This window comes from Canis aureus, chromosome 13 (genome assembly GCF_053574225.1).
Source record: "Canis aureus isolate CA01 chromosome 13, VMU_Caureus_v.1.0, whole genome shotgun sequence".
Classification (NCBI taxonomy): domain Eukaryota; kingdom Metazoa; phylum Chordata; class Mammalia; order Carnivora; family Canidae; genus Canis; species Canis aureus.
Window position 1 is genome coordinate 41,013,524 of NC_135623.1, and position 21,506 is coordinate 41,035,029.

Consider the following 21,506-nt stretch of genomic DNA (forward strand, 5'->3'; position numbering starts at 1 on the left):
TCCATTATCCCCGAAAAGAATGGATTACAGAGAAAAGATGAAAGTAGTATAATGCGACGCAGCGTTTACTAATGTGCTGTCAGGGGTATTAGTAGGACCCGCCGAGGTGGGTGTCTTTTATGACTGCCTTTCAGATTGCAATTATCTAATAGACTTGGAAACCTGCTTGTATTCTTGCAGGCATTGAACGTCGTCTTCGAGAGGATCCCGGAGAATGAGAGTGCGGATGTGTGTCGGAACATTTCAGTCAATGTTCTTGATTGTGACACCATAGGCCAAGCCAAAGAGAAGATTTTCCAGGCATTCCTAAGCAAGAACGGCTCTCCTTATGGCCTTCAGCTGAATGAAATCGGCCTCGGTAAGGCAGGGAGGGAGCTACTTCGTGCCAGGCCCCGAGGAAACGTCCCCGCCACCCCGTCTCCCTGGCCCGCAGCCTGGAAGCGGCCGCCGGTTGGCCCCTTAGTGGCCTGGGCTGCTCCCCGCGGGCAGGGCTGGGGGCCAAGACGCTGCACGGGAGCACGGGGACTCCTTTCCTAGGAAGCGCTGTCCTTCCAAGACCCTGGGTCTTGGTTTTTGTTGTTGTTGATATTATGTTTGTAAATCAGATGCATGAGGCTGCTAACCCTGAGACTGAATGGATTCACCTCGCATCAGGAAGGACACAAAGGCGTCGACCCTGCGCCCTCTGTATGTGTCGCGTTCCACGATGGCATTTGATTTGTTTGTTGTGATACCGAGTGTGTCATTAGCGGGTGGCTCAGGCTCCGGGTGTTACCTCCAGCGCACGAGAAAGGGCACCTCCCTCGCCGCTAATCGCATCCTGCATTAGGGGTGTTGCCCGCGCTCCCCCACCACGAGGCAGCATCTGCTCTGAATTCCTCTCCGGGCTCTGCAAGGCGGGCGTGCGCCCGAGCACCCGAGCACCCGAGCGAGCGAGCGGCGGCCTCCACTCCGCTCCATGGTCATCAACATTTTAAAGTTGAGCGCCCGCAGCCCTCCCCAGGGACCGTCGTGGGCTTTTATAGCCGATAACGGGACAGGAAAGAAGAGTAGAGTCCCGGCGGTGACGGGCAGCGTGACGGGATTCCCGTCCCTCAGGGCACGGCTGCAGCCTCCAGGGAGCGGGCAGCGAGGATGGCCCCGGCCCCGGCCCCGGCCCCGGCCCCGAGCCCAGCCTCCGCTCAGGCCGCGCCCGGAGCCCGGAGAGAAGCCGCACGTGGGCCGCCGCCACGAGGTGACGTGGCTTCAAGAGAGGGCTGGGCGGACTGCGGGCACCCGGGGCCCTGGGGCTCACCTGGCCGAGGCCGGGTCCGAGAGGCCGCCCCAGGCAGGCGACAGGGGACAGGGGAGCGTCAGGCTCTGGGGGAGCCCCGGCCACCCGGGCCTAGTGGCGTCCTGTCCGCTCCCGGCCTCGGGCCCGTCGGTTCCTCCTGGTACAGGAAGGCAGGGGCACAGCAAGCCAACTAGAAGCTTCGCGTTGCTGTCTGGTGGTGGGTGGGCCCAGCAAGCCGCCTCCACCTGAGCTGCCTCCCGCCGAGGCTCACACACTCGGGGCGGAGCCGCAGGGACGCTGTCAGTGGCGGGCGTTGGCCCCCCCGGGACAGCAGATGGTGGGACCCGACTTAACTGGGGAAAGACACTTGAGCTCAGGGGACGGTGCCACTTAGCTTCCGCCAGCGTCATCAGATGACCCTGTTCTTGAAAAGAGGACACAGCCTGAACGCTTCTGTGCCCTCCCCTCACCTTGAAAAGCGTTGGTGCTGAGCTGACATTAGTAATAAGAAAACGCGGGGAGGGCTCACGCGCGCACAGAACGCACACCGGTGGGCCCCCTCCCGGCCAGCTCCACGACAGAGTGTGAACCGTGTGGCTCGGGCCGTGCACCCCCACCCGGGGCCCTGAGAAGGTGGGTCACAGCGCACCTGCCCAGGAGCGTCGGCCCCCCAAGGGGGCATTATTTTGTTCTCACTGGCTTGACATCCTGGCTTAGCCTCAGAGCGTAAGCGTGAGGGAGACACAGGCTTAAAAGTCAAAGCCCTGGGCACCCTGGGCAGCCCGGGTGGCTCAGCGGTTTAGCGCCGTCTTCGGCCCAGGGCATGACCGTGGAGACCCGGGATCGAGTCCCACGTCGGGCTCCTGCAAGGAGCCTGCTTCTCCCTCTGCCTGTGTCTCTGCCTCTTTCTCTCTCTGTCTCTCATGAATAAATAAATAAAATCTTAAAAAAAAAAAGTCAAAGCCCTAAACACAAAACAAATACAAAACAAAGCTCAGGTGACCCGTCTTGGCTGATGTTATCTCCGAAGCTTCAAACAAACATTAGCCACTTTATTTAAGTTGTATCTATAAATAACAATTGCTGCTATTATCACAGAGTAGCCTTTAAACTTTCTCACTATAATTTCAGAGAACAAAGTACACACCCCCTCTCTCTCTCTCTTTTTTTTTTTCCTTCCCAGAGCTGCAAGTGGGCACGCGACAGAAAGAACTTCTGGATATTGACAGTTCGTCTGTGATTCTCGAGGACGGAATAACCAAGCTAAATACCATCGGCCACTACGAGGTAAGAGCTGGGCTCAGCCCCCGACGCTCCCCGCCAGGCCCAGTCCTGACTCAACCGGCTCACCTCCAGGTAATGCCACGTAATTTCTTTGTTTTTTTTAAAAAAGTCACAGAACTCCCACCAGTTTCTGGCATAGTTTGCAGACTGCTTCCTTAGTCGCGCTTCTGGAAGAGCCGGGAATTACTGCCTCCTGTGGCCTGCGGGTCCCCTAGGTCCCCCTCTGCAAGGCCTTTGATTGTCATGTACTGATCCCTCCGCATCCTGCAGTCTGGGTGGCAGGTGTCACCTCACTTCCCTCCACGGCGTTCGCACAACCACATAACCTTGGCAGAGGGGCCTTTTTTTTTTTCTAGAAGTTTCTAAAGAACTTCTACATTTCCTGTTTGTTTACAATAGCCAGCCTTGGCTCCTCTGGCCTCTGGCCCACATGCCAGCTGAGTCCAAGGTGGGAAGGGCGCCTGTGACCTCCCAGCGCGCTGCGTCCTCGGCTCTCGGCTGTGGCCGCTCTGTGCTCGGTGCCAGGGTTGCCCACAGGGAGGCGAAGGCTGGGCGGCCTACAGCCTCGGCAAGGGGGTGAGGAGGGACCCCGGGAACGAGGTGCCGCCTGCGGGGTGACAGTGCTGTGGCCCAGGGCATCTGGGAGGGCTTCCTGGAGGAAGGTCTGACTAAGCGGAGGCCTGAGGGTGAAGGGAACCTCGCCAGCCGGCGGTGCCAGCATGCCTCGCAGGGAAGCCCTGGGGGCCCAGGGGCGGCGAGGGAGGAGCTGCTACGGGCCCAACCCCGCGATGGGAGTGCCAGGGCGCAGGGCGCGGGGGCCGCACCAGCAGCTGCTCAGAGCGGAGCCGGGATCTGGACCCCACGCTGGGGCGCCACGCTCTGCGGCTTAACCCCCCACAGCCTGTTGGGGAGGGTGGCCCGAAGGGGACGCACAGACGGTACAGCCCTGTCAGCTTCCTCCTTTGACTTTTGTCCTGAGAAGAGTCCCAGGAAGCCACTGGAGGCTCTGAAGCAGGATCTGCGCTTCGGGAATGCCTGTGGCCCGTGTGGCTCCGGGATCCGCATAAGAGGCACAGCCTGGGGATGGGGACACCCTGAGCAGCTGCTGCTAGAAGAATTTCCGGTGCGAGTGATGTTGGCCAGAGATGACCGGGTGGCTCCTGAGATGGGGACAAGCCGAGGGATCAGATGGCTGTCTCCGGGGCAAGGGTGCTCAGGATGGCGCTCAGGATGGCGGGGCGTACCCAGAGCTAGAGGAGGCCACAGGAGATGGCAGGAGCGGCCCCCCAGGCCTCTTGGAAAGTCAGCGCCTCCTGTCCTCAGGCCTGCGAAGTCCCCGGAAAGGCCTTTGGTCCCCACAGGCTCTCCCCTCGCCGGCGAGAAGCAGAGACTGCTCCTGAGGGACAGGGGACATCTCTTCCCTGGGGCTCTCTGGCTGCGCGTTCCCCAGAGCTGGTCTGGAAATAGCTGCTTCAGGTGACACCCGGCTGGGTGATGTCCCTGCAGCCTCCGCTGGGGCACGTGGCAGACAAAGCTGGGAGGGACAACCTGCTGCTGTGCTCGGCCACCTGCAGCCCAGACTTCCAGCCTGCGAGTCCTCCGCCAAGGAGCGGGTGGCTGAGCCTGTGGTCAGTGAAACTCCCCTGGGACATCCTGAGAGCACATGTCCCCATGCTCCAGAGGGAGCTCCGTGGCCAGGAGAAGGCTGGGGCCAGATGCTGCCTGCGCCAGGTGCTCACACGGGGGCTTCTGTCGGGAGCGTAGGGCATGGTCTCGTCAGCAGGTGTGGAGGGACCGCAGCCGCAGGTGCCCCTTGTGGTGCTGGTGACTGAAGCACTTGCCTGCCCCACTGTGTGGCGAGGCTGGGCCACCCGGTCAGGCCCCCCAACCCGGGGCATGAGGTGGGCCACAAGGGAAGGGGCTCGGCCCCTCGCTGCCCGTCATCGGGAAGGCAGGACGAGCCGGCCCGGCAGGGACAGGGAAGAGCCACCGCGCTGCCCGCCAGGCTGGGGAGGTGGCAGGAGAGACGGAGCATCAGCCTTCGCTGGAGACACCGGCCGCGCTAGACACCTATCTGCTTAAGGACGATAATGAAATTAATCCGGCCTGTAGTCACTTCCCGTCCAAATGATTTATTGGCTTCATACCCTAGCATTGCCACATGGTGGTAATAAATGACAAGACTAGGACACGGGGGCTTAAAGGATTCTCCTTATGTTTAAAAAGCTAAGCCATAAGGCAAATAAACTCAGAGAGCTTGAAGGAAACTGGGGAGGTCATTGGCCCTGTGCTCTCTGCCTAGACCATCTCAAATACCCTGTGTTTCAAAAAGTGCTCGGGGGAAAAAAAGTATCCACCGCCACCCTCAGCCACCGAAATCTATACCCCACATCTCCCCTGCAGATTTAAAATTTGGAGTAATTTGACAGGGGTAGGCTGAAGCTTACTTTGTCCTTTCGTTAAAAAAAATTTTCTCCTGGAGCTTGCATTTCCCTCCAAAGAGACAAGATGCTAATTACCACTCTTATTCATTTACTAAAGTACCCTAGTTTGAGTCACTGTAAGTGCTTGAAAGCAAAAAAAAAAAGAAAAAAGAAAAAAAAAAAACACCAACCTATATTTCGTTTAAAAATAGGGTCTAACTCAGAATGTTAAGTGATTCAGACTCATCTCCCTCCAATTAGCCCAAATTAGTTAGGTTTTAAAGTTAATCTTTAGTGACGGCCAGTTCCTCCTACCATCTAAACAAAGTCCTCTTGCTGGAGCGGGAGCCTGTTTCTTCTCGCCAGTTCCGTCCTTGGGGCGAGTGGAGTGTGGCCCGTCTCCTCAGAATGGATTTGAAGAACAGGGGTCTCGAGGGGATCTGAAGGCACAGCAGAAGCCTAGCATCTCACGGGCCGGGTGCAACGTCCCTAGCCCCAAATTGCTGGCAACGCTGTGTCGTCTACGGGCTGGTTGCTTTGTGCAGCGACCCCGGCACTGTTCGCACGCATCCGTGCAGTGCACGTCCACCACCACCCTAGGCTGAAGATGCCCTTATTACCCTCCTTTTCCATCCGATGCGGCAGAGGAGGGCGGGTTTCTGCTACAGTCTCATTCTGCCCCATGCGGACAAGGGGTAGATAACACCCCTTACAAGCACATTAAGGCAGAGGCCTCTCTGTCCCCTATAACCAGCTCCTCCCCGAGTGCTTCCTTAACTGGCCGTCGCTGTGTGTCCTTTGCGGTGAAGGAAGCTGCACTGTGTTCTGGAGCTGATGAGGTCAGGTGTATGGGCGGGGGTGGGGGTGGGGTTCTCTGGGTCCAGGCTTTCTTCCCTTCCCCTGCGTTCCCCTGTGACCTTTCGCTGGATGGTGTTATTGCTCTCACACCTTGCTCTCGAGTGTGCACAACAGGCGTGGTGTCCGGCAGGAAGTGTTCTGCTAGAGATTGCACCTCTCCTCCTGAGCTGCAAGGTTTGAGGGGCAGAAAACAGGTGTCACCGCTGTGGTGTTGAAGGGTATTCTCGTAAGAGATGCAGGCTGATACCACAGTGGCCACTGCTCATGCTAATTGGTTGTTCAAATGATATTGAAAGCTCACAAGAATGTTCCAGAATGTCTGCTAGGTGAAGCCAGTGGTCCTCCCAGTCTGGTGGGCCATCAATGATACTAAAATGAAGGGATCTGACTATCTCTAAAGGTCTCCCACAGCATGGTGACGACTCCAGTATCTACTGCACAAGCCCGGAGTGCTGCTTGTATACCGGGCACTGTTCTGGGGGCCCTTACAAACGGCACCTGCTTTAGTCCTTGGTACCTGGTGGGACGGACACGGTCATTATTCCCATTCTAGGACCTGGGGAGGCTGAGAAACTTGACCAAGTTCACATTAGCTCTTCTCGCTGATGCCCCAAGGCTAGAAGCAGATGCAAAAGGGAATCGTCCTGCAGACAGTGGCTCTTCTCCTTACTTGGAGCCAGGCGTGTGGCCCATGCCCGCCGCCTCTAAAGCAGCCGTGGTGAGGGAAGTGACCAAATCATGAGAAACCCTGGTAAGCTACCTTCTCTGATGTCAAATTCAAAAAGGTAACGTCTTCTAAAGTCTTCTGATGAATCCCGTGTCTGTGAGCTTACCGAAATGCTTCCCTATGCCTAATCCTGCATCATTTAAGGCCAGTCTTCCTTGAAGATGACAGCAGTTGCCCTCATCAGATGGGAGGCCTCTTTCAGGCATCCGAGAGCTCACAACGCCAGCCTGACAAAACAAAACAAAACAAAACAAAACAAAAAAAACGAGAGCGCTTAGGTTCCCAATGACAGGCACAGTCTTAGAGGCCATACTCGCTCCCAGAAGACAAGGTTAGGGTTCCAAGGGTCCTCGGAGTCTTCAGAGGGAGCTTGCTACTGGCCCAGGCTTAATCCCAAGGCTCCAGGGAAGAAGAAGGAGCCCTAGTGGCACTTTAACTAGTTTCAGGAATCCTTTATAGAGGTCTGTCCTGTGAAAAACCACATGTGTGATTTGTGTGTCGGGAATGTTCTGATGGCTCCCAAGCCTCCTTTGCTAATAGACTGAGCGAGGTTATCCCTCAGGCCCTGAGAAATGAGACTCTTTTTTCATTTGCCTCCAAACTTGGGGTGTCAATGAGAAGAGCTAAGGGGAGATGGGGAGAGCAGGAATGAGGAGAGGTCGTGGGGGCGACACCTGCTGAACAGAGGTCTGTTTTCATATAAGACCATTTTCGGAATGAGGGGTACCAGTAAAGGTTTCCACATGGTGCTTTGTATTGATTATTGTGTTTTTGATCTTTTAAGAAAAAAAAAGTGTCACAATATTTTACGGTTTTCCATAAAATTCTTAGGCTAAAATCCAGCTTGTCTCTTAGGCTACATGATATGAAATTACCAATATTTGACCATTTCTTACTTACAAAAGTGGCAGTTTTGTTAAGGTTAAATGTAAGTTCAACCTTTTGTATGTAGAAAACCTATTTTTATAGAATTTTCTTCAACTTATGCCACAAAGATAGTATTTCACCACAAAGAAATCCCACCTTCACTTGGACATGACTTGGAGGATATTTACCTTCTGCTTATTTCAGGAGTGATTTCAATTGTTGACATGAGTTCCTTTTTGCCCTGTGTGGTCACAATCCCTAATTCTGATACTGGGGGAATCTACGGTTTTCTCCATCCTGTCCCGACACGGGCCAGTCATCACGGAAGGGGCACAGCCTTCCTGCCTCATTGAATCCTGGAGCACTGTGAGACTGGAAGGAATTTAATTTGAAATTGTCGTGTGTTACCAGTTCTGCTCTGGGCTGGAGAAACATTCCTGCCGTAGATCCATCTAGTGACATTAATCTTTCTTTGATTTAATTTGGTTTTCATTCCTAAAGTAGGGGCCCACAGGACGCTCCCTGCCTCACAGGAGCACAGGAGGATTAATGAGTCACTCTTAGGAAAGCATTTGGAGCTCCTCAGATGGAACAAACAGTATCATATTTTTAACACTTTAGATTCGGTGGCACTTCTCAAAAAGGCATTTCTGTCCTTAACTCAGCAGCAGCTGACTTGTGCAAAATAGAAAATGGAGACCTTCCCCCACTCCCCCTTCCCCCCCCACCAACCCCAACATCTGTTAAGTACAGTAGTTTCTATCTTACAATGGTGTTAAAGTGTCACGTGGGGGGAAATGTTCCAGCCCTAGAGCAGCTGGGAAAGTTAGAAATACACTCAGATACACACATACACAACTCATCCACTAATAAAATGCTTTTACACTTGCTCTTGGGAGATAATTTCAGAGTAAAATTTCCTTGGTACAAGCTGCGGCTGCGCTATCTTAATGCCTGAGCACCGTGCCAGCAGCGAGTCATTGCCAGCTCTTGAAAAGACATTTGAACTTTTGGCAGCGCTCCTTATCAGAAGGCCCATCCGTGGTGTTTGTGATTATAGACTAAGGGTGCTCACGTTCAGCAAAACAAAGCGTCTGACAGTAGTGGAGTATTGGCTCAACACTCAACAGGATCCGTTTGGGATTCATTCTTTGACAATTACCCAGAATGAATCACCAGCTTCCTTTGATGAAAAGATATTTATTGGCTTAGAAACAGAGCATATCCAGCTCTTTGTGGGGAGGAATTTTCTAACGATGTGCAAACGTTCTCATAAACTTGGTGTCTGAGTATTGCTAACGGGGTGCCTGCACAGAGTGTTTAATTGCATCAAATACGGAGGAGAATGGAACATTCAACCAGAAAACAATGGCTCAAGGGGAAAGGAGAGGATGGTTTGGTAGTAACAGCAGAACGGTGAAGAAGTCAGTGAGAGTTCCGAATCCACGCTGGAGAAGCTTGTCCGGAGGCCCGGAGGCCCGGAGGCCCGGTGGCCCAGCCAGCCCCTGCTCAGCTCTGCCCCTCCCTACAAGACGTGGTGAACACCGCAGCTGGGGGCCTCTGGCCCGAGCCTAGCAGCTGGCTGGCAGCTGGCTGGACGCTGCCGGCTGGACAGCTCTGCCGGGGCGGCTCGGCTCCGCGTTCCTTCCTCTGCGGGTGCAGCCCGAAGGAGAGGAGGCTCTAATCCTCTGGTGCTTGCTAAGCAGGTTTGTGCATTCTGATAACCAGTGTGCAGGAGGCCAGAAGAGAAATTCTAGGTTTCTGCATTTTTTCCCCAAAGTGGGGAAGGACTAGGTCCAAAGTACTATTAGAATTCAGAACAGACTGAGGACTTTGAGAATGGAGGGAAGAAGCACTTATCTGGCCGTGTTCCAGAACGACAGGGTTATTAATCTGCAGTCCCAGGATGAAGGCAAAGATTTCGGTATCCCTGACCTGCCTCTTCCTCAAGGCCCCTCTGTCCTAAATTTTTGTGGACTAGCCCCTTGGGACAATTTAGTCCTCACAAGAGGGGAGGCCTGCCCTCTGCATCTTAGCATCCAGTCGCCTGAAGGGCACTCCTTCCCCTGGTTGGTGGCAGGGGAGGGCTGCACTGGCGGGCCATTTGGCCCAGGATTCCACAGTCCCATAAGGCCTCAGGTGAGAACTCTTGACTTCATTGACAAAGGAGGGTATGCACGGGCACTGCAGTGGAGTGTCGGTGTGGTAAAAGCATTCGTTTGTCAAATGTGTACATTAAAATCTGTGGCTTTTTTTTTTTTTTTTTTAGTAGCTCTGTTGAGAGATCATTTATATACCATAAAGGTCACCTTTTAAAATGTACAATTCAAATGCAACTCTGGTGCATTTACAGAGTTGTGCAATCGCCACCACCACCTAATTTTAGAACATTTTCATCACCCCAAAAAGAAACCTTGAATTCATTAGCAGTCACTCCTCACTCTTCCGACCCCTGCTTTGGGCAACTAGTAATCCATTTTCTGTATGTATAAATCTGTCTCTTCTGGACATTTTATATAAATGGGATCGTACAATATGTGTCTTTTGTGACTGGCTTTTTTCACTTAGCATAATGTTTTTGAGGTTCATGTTGCAACATGTGTCAACACTTTTTATTGTAGGGCAGGTTTTTTGTAGTATATTCATACAATGCAATAATACAAAGTAATTTTAAAAGAAAGTACTGGTGTTGCAACAAGGTGAATAAATATCAAAGACCTTATGTTGACCCTAAGCCAGACATCAGAAAAAAAAAAAATATATATATATATAGTTGACCCTTGAACAATGCAGGTTTGAACTGCACAAGTCACTTACATGCCTTTTTTTTCAAGAGTACTATAAATGTATCTTCTAATTTTATTTATAATTTTTTATATTTTCTCTAGCTTGTTTTATTATAAGAATATAGTATATAATACATCAAACATACAAAATGGAGATCCCTGGGTGGCGCAGCGGTTTGGCGCCTGCCTTTGGCCCAGGGCGCGATCCTGGAGACCCGGGATCGAATCCCACATCAGGCTCCCAGTGCATGGAGCCTGCTTCTCCCTCTGCCTGTGTCTCTGCCTCTCTCTCTCTCTCTCTGTGACTATCATAAATAAATAAAAAAAAATAAAAAAAAAACATACAAAATGTGTTAATTGTTCTTGGTAAGGCTTCCTATCAACAGTGGGCTATTGGCAGTTAAGTTTTGGGAGAGTCAAAAGTTATATGGGGAGTTTCAATGGTGCAGGGTGGGGGGCAGTACCCCCAGCCGCCATGTTGTTCAAGAGCCAGCTGTACTATAGGATTCCATTCATATGAAGTTCAAGAGCAGATGGAAGTCGGAATAGTGATTACCTCTGGCTGAGGATGCAGTGGTTATTGACTGGGAAGGGACAATGGGGGTACTCCTGGGAACCTTGAAATATTTTATATCTTGATGTGGGTAGTGTTTACACAGGTATATACAAAAATGGACATTCGTTGAGTTGTACCCCTGTGAACGTTAAGTGCTTTCCTATAAGTTATACTTAGTTTTTATTTAAAAGTATGTGCAATTTTTATGATTTTACAAGCTTCTTTTAAAAAATATATACCTGCCAGATAGAGAACAAATAAGTGTACCACCGGATGGGTGGTCACAAAGTGAGCACATCCTGTAACTACTATTCAGGTCAAGAATTAGAACATTATGGGTCCTTCAGAAGCCCCTTCCCGACCCCTCCTAATCACTAACCCCACTCTCTTCTCCAAACATCTAACGTCATAGTTTGACTGTTTTTGTGTTTGGCATTTTTTTAAAGCTTTATGTGCATGGAATCACAAACTATATATTTCTTTGTGTGGCTTCTCTTGCTCAACATTATTGTGAGGTTTACCCATGTGGTGTGTAGACATAATTTGCTCATTTCTGTTGTTTTATATTCTGTTGTATGGACACACCCCAAATTATTCATTGATGATATTTGGTTGTTTCTAGTATAGGGCAATCACAAATAGTTTATCAGGATATGTACTTATTTCTGTTGGGTATATACCTAGGTGTGAAATTGCTCTGTCCTACGATCATGACAACAGTTTTGGATACCTGTTTCAGCGTTTCTCAATATAGTAGGAATCTCAAAAAAGCTAGTAGCCCAAGCCTCTCTTGACTTCTGAAAGGCTGGGGAACATCTTAGCACAGCCTCCTCTTCCCTCCTTCCAGGGTTGGCCCATCTCCCATTGGCTCTCCTCGCCCCCCCGCCCCCCCCAGCCTCACTACACCTCACTGCCTCGTCCATCTCCTTCACAGAACTATGAGCTCCTTGAGGGCAGAGACAGTGTCGTGGTCATCATTATAGCTCCAGCACAGGGCCCACAACATAGACACTCTTGATAAATATTTAATAAGTGAGAGAATGTAAGATCCATCCAGCTATCTACTTCCTGGATGAAGTTGAGAAATACATTAAATTTTGAAAACTCATTTGTTTTTTATCTTTGTTTTTCAGATATCAAATGGATCCACTATAAAAGTCTTTAAGAAGATAGCAAATTTTACTTCAGGTAACCAATATAATGTTAACCTTTTGTGCTCACCCACTTTTATAACGTATCACTTTCTGCTTCTCTCAGATGTATTGTCACAAAGGTGAGATTGAGTTGTTGCTATGTAATTCTCTGAAACTGGAGAAAAGCCATTTGGATCTGCTTCTATTCCTAAGGATGTGAGCCTTGTGAGGAGGAGGACAGGAGATGTAAACAGCAGTTGGCCAGGACTTCCCAGCACTAAGGAGGTCTCTGCCTCTTGACAGCCCTAACCTCAGGGAGGAATCTCAGCCTTCCTCGCTCCATTCCAGCTCTTCAGTAGGATGATGCCTAATCAGAGAAGAGGGAAGCTTGTAGATAATCACACACATGCTTGCAAGTGCTGAACAAATAAGATAACCCACTTAGAAATCCAAATCTCCTTTGATAGCATCTACAAAATTTCCAGAAAGTGGAGCAAGGCAAAATAAACGGGGAGCTTTTATGGGGAAAGTCTGTAGGCCAGGCTCTAAACTCTCTACCACCTCCCTGATAGCCTCGGGACAAGAAAACATTGCGTTGGTGCTTGGAGAAAATCCCTAGATCCTGACCCAGACTGGTCTCCAGAGAAATTGTACCCCAATCCTCAGCCCTTAGAAAGGTTCTGGGCCTCACCTAACAGGAATTCTTACACATATAACTGGAAAGGAGGCTTCCTAGATTCAAGACTAAGAGCAGACTGGTGGGTCCCAGTGCAAATAGGGAATGCACAGCCCCAAATTCAATAGAAAGGATAATTATGTAGGTTGAAGGACACCTTTTTGGGGGACCCCCCCCAGTCCATCATTGCATCTGGCTGCAGTGAGAGAAGCCACCTTGCAGAGGGTGGCTGTCATTCTGGCATAGGGAAATTGATAACCTTGCGTTATAAAAAGTGGAAGAGCTTTGTATTTTAAGCTTCAAGGACTGGGCCTGTTGCGAGCCTGATATTTGGGGATCTTGCATTTGGATCTCCTCATGGGACCTCAAGGCAGTCAGTGCCTCTGCTTCCTCCCTGACCAGTTCAGCTGACAGCCATCATTTTGATCACTCCCCTGCTAACCCTTCAAACCTCCTGCCTCTGTCCCCCTTTCCCACTCTCTCTTTCTCTCATACCCCCAGCCCTGGATGAACCCAACCACTGGCCATTTTCTGAGCGGACACCCAGGCTAGAGGAGAGGAGAGTAGAGTTGGAGTCACTGTAAATTCATGGTGCCCAACATGACCAGGACCCCCAGTGCAGCCTACACACACTGTGCTCTCCAGAATCCTACCTTCCCTCCTTGAAGTTCTGACCCACAGAGGTCTATCAGCAGCTGACTTGATCCTCTATTTCAAAGAGAAAACAGGAATCAAAACTCCCTCAACATCTAGACCAAACCTACCACCTTACCTGTGTCTGCCTTGGTGCTAACCCTGGCATTCCAGGGTTGTCCTTCCTCCCATCCAAGGCCAGTGTCTCACCTGTGCCTTCGATCCCATCCTTTCCAACCTTGCAAGCATTCTTATACCACAGATAATCTTCTCTCACCTATACCTCCCCACCTACTGCAGTTTTTCCCTTAGTGTTAGTCTCCCCCATTTTTAATACAAAAAAAAAAAAAAAAACCTAGTGCCTTAATTCCTCCCCCCCCCCCCTCCGTTACCACTCCCTTTACTGCCACATTTCTTTCAGGATTGTCCTTACCCTCTGCCACTCTCACACTTGCTCTGCAAGCTCCAACTTGCCCTTCTTTCACATCCCAGGAAGGGTTGCGTTCTTTCTGCCTTAGGGTCTTTGCACCCATTTCCCTTCTCCCATTTGCCTAATTCCAGCCATTCGTTTAGGTTCAGCCCCGACATTCCTTTCTCTGAGAAACCCCCCAGAATAGGACAGACCCTCCTTACTTTCTCAGCATAGACTTCTTCATAAACTGTATCACAATTGTAAATAATTAATTGTATAATTAGTAGTAGGAAGTCTCTCCTTGCCTAGGATGTAAATTCTGTTGGAAGGATACTAGGTCTGTCTCAATCACTACCTTTCACCAGGAGTCCCTGGCACTCAGTAGGTGCCCCAGGTACATCTGTTAGTAAGGCCTGAACCTCTCCTACCCCACCCCCAGCAAGGGGACCATTCAGCCTGTTTTAATACTTCCAGAAATAGGGAACCTGTTCCTAACTCCAGGTTCTGGCCCATTCTCTCTTCACATTGTTGAGATCTTAAGATGCAGCAGGGTGAAAAAAATGTAGCTATGAAGAGCTCAAGTAACTTTTTCTGTTTATAGCATTTTATGACAAGGCCAATTAGCCTGTGGTTGTTTTTTTAATAGACTGCTTTCTCTCCCCTTCTCTGGCGTTCAGATGTGGAATACTCAGAAGACCACTGCCATTTGGTGAGTTCAGTCTTTCTTGTGCTTGCCACTGAACCCGGATGCCTTCTGTAGCATGAACGGTCTCCTTGGGTAACGCTTCTACTCTGTCTTCCCGTTAGATTTTACCAGATTCGGAAGCATTCCAAGATGTACAAGGAAAGAGACATCGAGGGAAGCACAAGTTCAAAGTAAAAGAAATGTATCTGACAAAGCTGCTGTCGACCAAGGTACACTTACTGTTCTGGGAGTGCTTTTACGGCTACCTTGGGGGTGTATGATGTGTTTGACTTAATTTCCACTGAAGTGTGAAAATGTTACAAATCCCTTGTGCCTTCTAGCAAAGCAAAATGAAAGTTTAAATTGTAAACACTTCCTACCCTCTTCTTTTTTTTTTTATAAACTGCAAAGATAACAGCACTTTACAAATTTTGACTGTCGTATCTTCAATCAGGGATTTAATATTGTTCCCAGTCCTTTTACCCACCATTTCACTATTGTTATTTTTTAGGTTGATGGCATAATTATTCTTTTTTGTTTACTTGTTGTTAAAGATGAGCAATAAAACTCCTTCTCTGAATTACGAATAAATGAAGGGCGAGGTCAGTGACTATAAACCTTTTCAATCTTTTTTCATTTTAAAGTTAAGAATTCTGTTCACCTATATAAGTGTCAGATGTGAAAGCTGGTGGAATACCAAGTCAGAAGCAAATTTTACTTTATCTGGCTTTTAGTGGGATTAACAGAAGTCTGTGGTAATCTGCTTCCCCCCCCACTCCCCACCCCAAAAGACTAGTACTATAAATGCTATTATCTACACCTGGCCCTGGTCTCCTGATGGGCATGCTTCTTCAGATTATAGCAGAGGGTATGTTTAGAGCTCGGTAGATGACAACCAGAGCCTCTTGATTTTCTCATCTGTCCCACAGAGCTCTGCCTATTTGGCTTTTGAAAAAATGCTCAAATGCTTTGGAAAAAGTACACAATAAACACCTATTGATAGAAGTACATGCAACGAAAAAATTCTGGGAACTGAGCAACATTAAGTTTTTCCAGGTTGAACATAATAAAAGCTAAACATTCGTGGCTTCTTGGTTTATGTATACAGTCCTACAACTGACATTTCAACTGCTAGAGATTTTTCTAAGATATCCTCTCTGTTGACGAAACAATGTTATCAGCAAGAAGCTGATGAACCAAATCTAAACCTGGGCATAGATTTTCAGGACTCTTGTCCCATTCTGTGAATGTTGACCGCATTCGATAATTTTACATATTTTCTCTTAAAGTTGTTTTTTTCTGTTTTGTACATCATCTTCTCTGAACTGGAATTTCATTTTTCCATTGTATTCAAAACTTTTTTTTTTTTTTAATCTCCCAAGTCTGATATTCTCTATCTTTCAGGTGGCAATTCATTCTGTGCTTGAAAAACTTTTTAGAAGCATTTGGAGTTTACCCAACAGCAGAGCCCCATTTGCTATAAAATACTTTTTTGACTTTTTGGATGCCCAGGCTGAAAACAAAAAAATCACAGATCCTGATGTCGTACATATTTGGAAAACAAACAGGTGGGAACAAACAGTAGGTGATTACTGTTTTCAAGAATCTGGGACAGAATCTTAACTAAAAGGAGGGCACAGTAGTCACAGAAGGATTCATTATCCCTAGATCAGAATGTTTTGGCTTGGTAAGCTATCATGTCAAAGCAGATTCTTCCTCTGTTACTATTTTTAAACAAGAAACAAAACCCTTCCTACTCCGAGGTCCTATTCTTTAGAATAAAATAAACTTTATCTTTAATGCATGAAAAAGACCTTATAAGGAATGTTAAATTTAGCTTGACCAGAAGATGAGAAATTAGTATTTTGTGATTTTATTATACACTTTTCCATTAGAGAATACTTATTACTTTGCAGTTACCAAGCTGTCTATATTCTGATTCTACATAGACATTTGTTTTTATTTGATCGAGTGCAGTACTTAGATACCATGAGAATTTGCCAAAGCCTGTGTTTTGTTTTGTTTTCTAACAAACATTTTACCTTAAACTGAGGCAAGGCATCCAGATCTATTCTAAACTTCTTCTCAGTAAACAAACAGAGCTCATTATCTCTATTTGAAATACTTTGTGCATGAGCTATGAATAAAACTCCGTGCTAAGATGTAATAGAAGTTTTCAGCGCAGTCTCCAGCCCTCCCAAGCACCGAGGGTGTGCAGGCTGTTTTAATAAATACTAAAATCTGTAGTTCCCAGAGCTCTAGGCCTCATCTTCTCCCATTTAATCCAGGTCTGTCCCACCTATCTACACTGGCTCATTCCCATCCTGTGTTCTAGCCTCTTATTCCCAGGTCCTACTACTCCCACACCAAGCTTGGGTGCTTCAAGCTCCCATTTTACTGTGAAGATTGTGGCACCTGAGCAGGGACAGTAGTCAGGACAGTCGAGCTCTGGAGAGGCCCAGCAGCCTTATGATGGAGCTAATTTGCTAGGCCAGAGTTGAGAAGGAGACCATGGAAAGACTCTGAATGATTGATTCCCAGGTTCATATTCAAATACTCATTTGAGTACCTACTATGTGCCTAGCACTCTTAGGTGCTAGAGATATAGCAATGAATGGAATAGACAAAAATTTGTGTTCTTATAGGGCTTGCATTTTAATGGCACTAGGTAAATTATAGTATATTAGAAGTTTAGTACAGCAGACAAGGGGGGAAAGAATAGAGAGTAACAGGATAGAGTGGTCAGAGATGATACTTGAGTCAGGTCTTGAAAGAGGAGAGGGCATAAACAATGGACCTATCTGTTTGAGGACAGTTTCTGGAAGATGGACAGCAAAAGCAAAAGTCCGGAGCTACAAGCTTGCTGGTATGCATTAAGAATGACGAAGCGCCCAGTAGTGGAGTTAGAAGGAATAAGGTGAAGATTAGCAGATGAGGGTCGTGGCCCAGACCATGCAGGGACTGTCACCTGAGGCAGATGGAGAGCACAGAGGGTTTTGAGCAGAGGAGAGACATGATCTGACCCCGTGTTAGGAAGATCGCTGGTAGTTGTGGGGTTCTAAGGGCTAATAACCCAGCTGAGAGACAACGGTGGCTTAGGCCAGAGTGTGGCACTTAGAGGGGGTGAGAAGAGGAAGTTCTGGAGACTCGATCAAACGTTTTCATGGGTGACCACCGTCTAATACAATCCAGAACCATTTGGAGAAAATTCTTGTCTTGTCTGTGGCCACTTTTGCATTTCTCCTGTTCTAGTCTTGCCTTTCAGTAGCGCTTGTCAGTTTAACCCTTTCGTGTTCTGAGCGATGCTGCCATCTGTCGCTTGGTATGTTTGGCAAAGCTGACGTGCATACTTCAGTAACAAGGGCAAAAACGCCCGTTTACAAACTGCGATAAACAGAGCATCCGCCTCCTACGGAGGGCTGTATCTGAAAGGAGATTTCTCTTTGGAACAGCCTTCCTCTTCGCTTCTGGGTAAACATCCTGAAGAACCCTCAGTTTGTCTTTGACATTAAGAAGACACCACACATAGACGGCTGTTTATCTGTGATTGCCCAGGCATTCATGGACGCATTTTCTCTCACGGAGCAGCAACTTGGGAAGGTAAGTCCTAGCTTTAGTGTTGCTTATGTGTACTCCTGTGAGTCTCAAGCTTTTTTTCTTGTAAACATCCAAACAATAAACAACTGTCTAAACCATGGAAGATAAAAAGAAACAGTCATTGGTAGTCACTGAAAATTTGCTTTTCTTTAAAACCTACTGAATTTATTTTTCAACTAGTTTACATATATTAAAAAAAAGATGATTATCTCCATCCTACTGAGGAACTCTGCCTACGAATACTTTTACCACAAAGTATAAATTTTGTTTCCTAGAAAAGCATTCTTCAGACACTATTGAAACTATTGAAATTTGCTTAGCTAACTTAATCCATCTGAATACAGGTGATCCTTGAATAATGGGGGGTGATGGGTACCAATCCTTCATGTAGTTGAAATTACCCTGCAACTTGTGGCTTCCCCAAGACTTAACTGTTAATAGCCTACTGGAAGCTTTACTGCTAATATAAACAGCTAATTAACACATATTTTGTATATGTTATAGGTATTATATACTGCATTCTTACCATAAAGCCAGAGAAAACAGTAAGGAAACTGTACGAGAAAACATATTTACTGTGCTGTATCGAAAAAACACCATGTAGAGTAAGAGCAGACCCACAGAATTCAAAACCATGCTGCTCAAGGGTCAGCTGTACACCTAAGAGTCTATTTGAATATAACAAATTGCTTATGGGGAAGAAAATCTTGCCTGAGATTTCTACCACCACCAGCTCGTCAATTCATAATCAAAATATCGATATTGTTTTTCTTTTGGCTTTCTTTGCTGAGCAAAAGCCCCAGGAAATCAAAGAAAGATAAAAATACAGAGCCAAATATGAAAGGGATGTTTTGGTCTTATTCAAGCATAAACTGAGCAATATCTGTACCTCTCTTAATGCTGGAGCAGTGTGCCTTTGGTATAAGGATTGAGAGTGCCTGGAATGAAATGCAGTTGATGTTTCACAGGTGCCTCAGCCTCCTAGTCTGAATCTATACTGTCACCACTATTTCTGCAAAACAAACCTGTCTGTACTTTTGTCTTTCTAGCATCCCCTTTGTTTCTCAAGGTAAACTCCTTTGGTCACTATTTCTCATTCTGTCCTATCCGTTGGTCCCCTCCCCGCTGGGACACCTGCCTCAGAACTGGTCTCCTGGCCCCAGCTGTCTCATCCCCCCATCTTTTCCTTTTCACTGTGTCTCAGGTCTCCTCTTAAGAATTGTAAATACTTCCTATTACCTACCAGGTAAAATCTTCACAGTGCCACATAGCCCTTCCTGATTGGGTGTCAAGTCTCTTTTCTGGCAAACTCCATATGCTTTCTATGTTACAGCTTTTACTTTTCCGAAACTTAGCATGAACTTGTTTTTGTATCCCTTTCTGTCTCATTACCCCTGTGTCTAGTGAAACTTACTCATTCATTCGCTGTGCAAACATGTGTACCAGAAACTGTAGGAGACTGTGATCAGTCTAAATATACCTACTCTGTGACCATTCCTGACACATTGCCCACACCCATTCTTCATTTGACCAATGCAATGAAAGACTAAAATGCTGCTTCATTCACAGTTTAAAAAAAAAAAAAGGCGGCTGTTAACTCATTAAGTGAAATATACCAAGAACACAGTAATCATCACAAGAACCACATAAGGTGGTTATTACCCTTATTTTATAGATGAGGAAATTGATGTTCTGAGAGGTTAAAGTCTTGGTTAAGATCCCACAAAGTGATTAGGATCCCTGATTTGTCCAACTCCACTGTGCTTTTCTTTATACCCTGATACTAATTACTAGTATCATAGTAAGCACTGTGTTAAAGTTTGTTTCCCCAACTAGATTATAAGCTGCTTAAAGGCAGGTACTAGTCCTCTTTATCTTTTTACATTCAACATTTGCCAGTCTAAATAAATTTTTATTGAATGCATGATCACATGATTTAGGAGTTCTACTTGATAAGTGCAAAAAATCTCAGTAATACCTCAGTGCAGGCATCCTTCACAGTGATGCAGCCACTAATACGGCTATTCGTGCCCTCAATACATTTAAAAAGGTACTGGGACATTAGACCTATTTTTAACTCGCCCATCTTACCTGAGTAGGAGAGTTTTTAAATATTTTTGAAAAATAAAATCTTGATTGTTAATAATGATCACTATTCTAATTACATAAAAACATTCAAGCTGACACGGAACTTTTGCAAAATCAGACATCAGAGCCCCCAGTACTAACGACCGTGTACTTCCTTGCGGACAGTGAAAGATCTTTATAATCTAATCAAAGGGACAAGCAGAAGAATCCACCACTGCCAATTACTTACCACTTTCATGGTTATATAAAGGGCTCAATCAGACCTACAGTCAAGTCTTTCATAAATGCCAAAATTCACTGGTGGGTGAGGATGAGAGCAAATGTTTTAATTCAGGCTTTTTACAACCATTAGTAATGAACTATGATTGAAATAAGTTCCATTGTTACAGTAACTCAAAATCATGCAAAAATAATAATTTTAGTTCTTTTCTGAGAGGAAGGCAGAATATATTAGCATTTAATCCGCCTAAAAAGAACAGTGACTCACCAGAACTATCTAGATAGCAGTCAGTCATTCAGTCAACGTTTATGAAGGCCCACTGCATGACCAAGCCTTGTTACTAGGAGGTAATCATGGCGGACGTTCAGCTACACTGGTACTGTTACAAATTCCCCATGGTTTTTTACTCTTGGCCATGGCTGCTCTTTTTTTCAGGAAGCACCAACTAATAAACTTCTCTATGCCAAGGATATCCCAACCTACAAAGAGGAAGTAAAATCTTATTACAAAGCAATCAGGGATTTGCCTCCATTGTCATCTTCGGAAATGGAAGAATTCTTAACTCAGGAATCTAAGGTATTGCTAGAAAGTAGAAATAAGAGGGGCGAGGCACCTGGGTAGCTCAGCTTCTGCCTTTGGCTCAGGGCGTGATCCCGGGGTCCTGGGATCAAGTCCCACATCTGGCGCTTTGTAGGAAGCCTGCTTCTCCCTCTGCCGCTCTCTGTGTCTCTCATGAATAAAATCTTTTAAAAAAGGGGGGGAGGCTCTTGGGTGATGCAGTCAGTTCAGCTTCTCTTGGATTTTGGCTCAGATCTTGATCTCAGGGTCCTGCGATCAGGCTCTGTGTGAGGTGTGGGGGCTGCTTAAGATTCTCTCTCTCCCCTCCCAAAACAAATGGCACAAGTAAGATAATATTGGGTTACTTTAAAAAAAAAGTCACTTGAGAATCCTCTCAACAAGACTTTCTTTTTTTAAGAAACATGAAAATGAATTTAATGAAGAAGTGGCCTTGACAGAAATCTACAAATACATCGTAAAGTATTTTGATGAGGTAAGATTTTTAAATAACATTTAAAAAAATTGATGTGAATCAGTCACCAGGATTTGGTTATAAAGCATTCTATAGGTCTCAGGACAGCTCTGGCATCCCTAAAGGCCAGAAAGGGAAGCCAGGAAGCCTGTGTGAGATGGGGGATCCTGGCACCAAGCCAGACCCTGCATGTGGCTGCCCCTCTTATAGTTTTATCATGCTGCCCACCTTTGGACCAGCCGGAATTTACGTTTGAGT

The 21,506-nt window shown here is 47.1% G+C and overlaps 2 protein-coding genes across 9 annotated transcripts in view; one reads left to right on the plus strand and one right to left on the minus strand.

Annotated features, from left to right (window-relative positions):
• The window catches only part of PLXNC1 (plexin C1), a 137,710-nt gene that overhangs the window by 112,818 nt on the left and 3,386 nt on the right, over positions 1-21,506 (plus strand). The window contains exons 22-30 of the mRNA XM_077844421.1: positions 181-358; positions 2,457-2,560; positions 11,908-11,962; positions 14,306-14,337; positions 14,436-14,543; positions 15,718-15,881; positions 17,766-17,913; positions 20,654-20,794; positions 21,195-21,269. Of these exons, the coding sequence (XP_077700547.1) occupies positions 181-358; positions 2,457-2,560; positions 11,908-11,962; positions 14,306-14,337; positions 14,436-14,543; positions 15,718-15,881; positions 17,766-17,913; positions 20,654-20,794; positions 21,195-21,269 (1,005 nt within the window). The remainder of the gene's footprint in view (positions 1-180; positions 359-2,456; positions 2,561-11,907; positions 11,963-14,305; positions 14,338-14,435; positions 14,544-15,717; positions 15,882-17,765; positions 17,914-20,653; positions 20,795-21,194; positions 21,270-21,506) is intronic.
• CEP83 (centrosomal protein 83) overlaps positions 2,305-21,506 on the minus strand; it is a 147,250-nt gene continuing 128,048 nt past the window's right edge. For 4 of the 8 annotated variants that reach the window (XR_013350760.1, XR_013350757.1, XR_013350754.1 and 1 more), the window contains 3 exons: positions 20,832-20,961; positions 20,486-20,697; positions 16,944-18,000 (listed from right to left, as the gene is read on the minus strand). The gene's annotated coding sequence lies outside the window, so the exon portion shown is untranslated. Of the gene's footprint in view, positions 6,006-6,671; positions 6,793-16,943; positions 18,001-20,485; positions 20,698-20,831; positions 21,060-21,506 lie in introns of those variants that run through there. The other 4 variants (XR_013350758.1, XR_013350756.1, XR_013350759.1 and 1 more) reach the window with 3 other exon arrangements.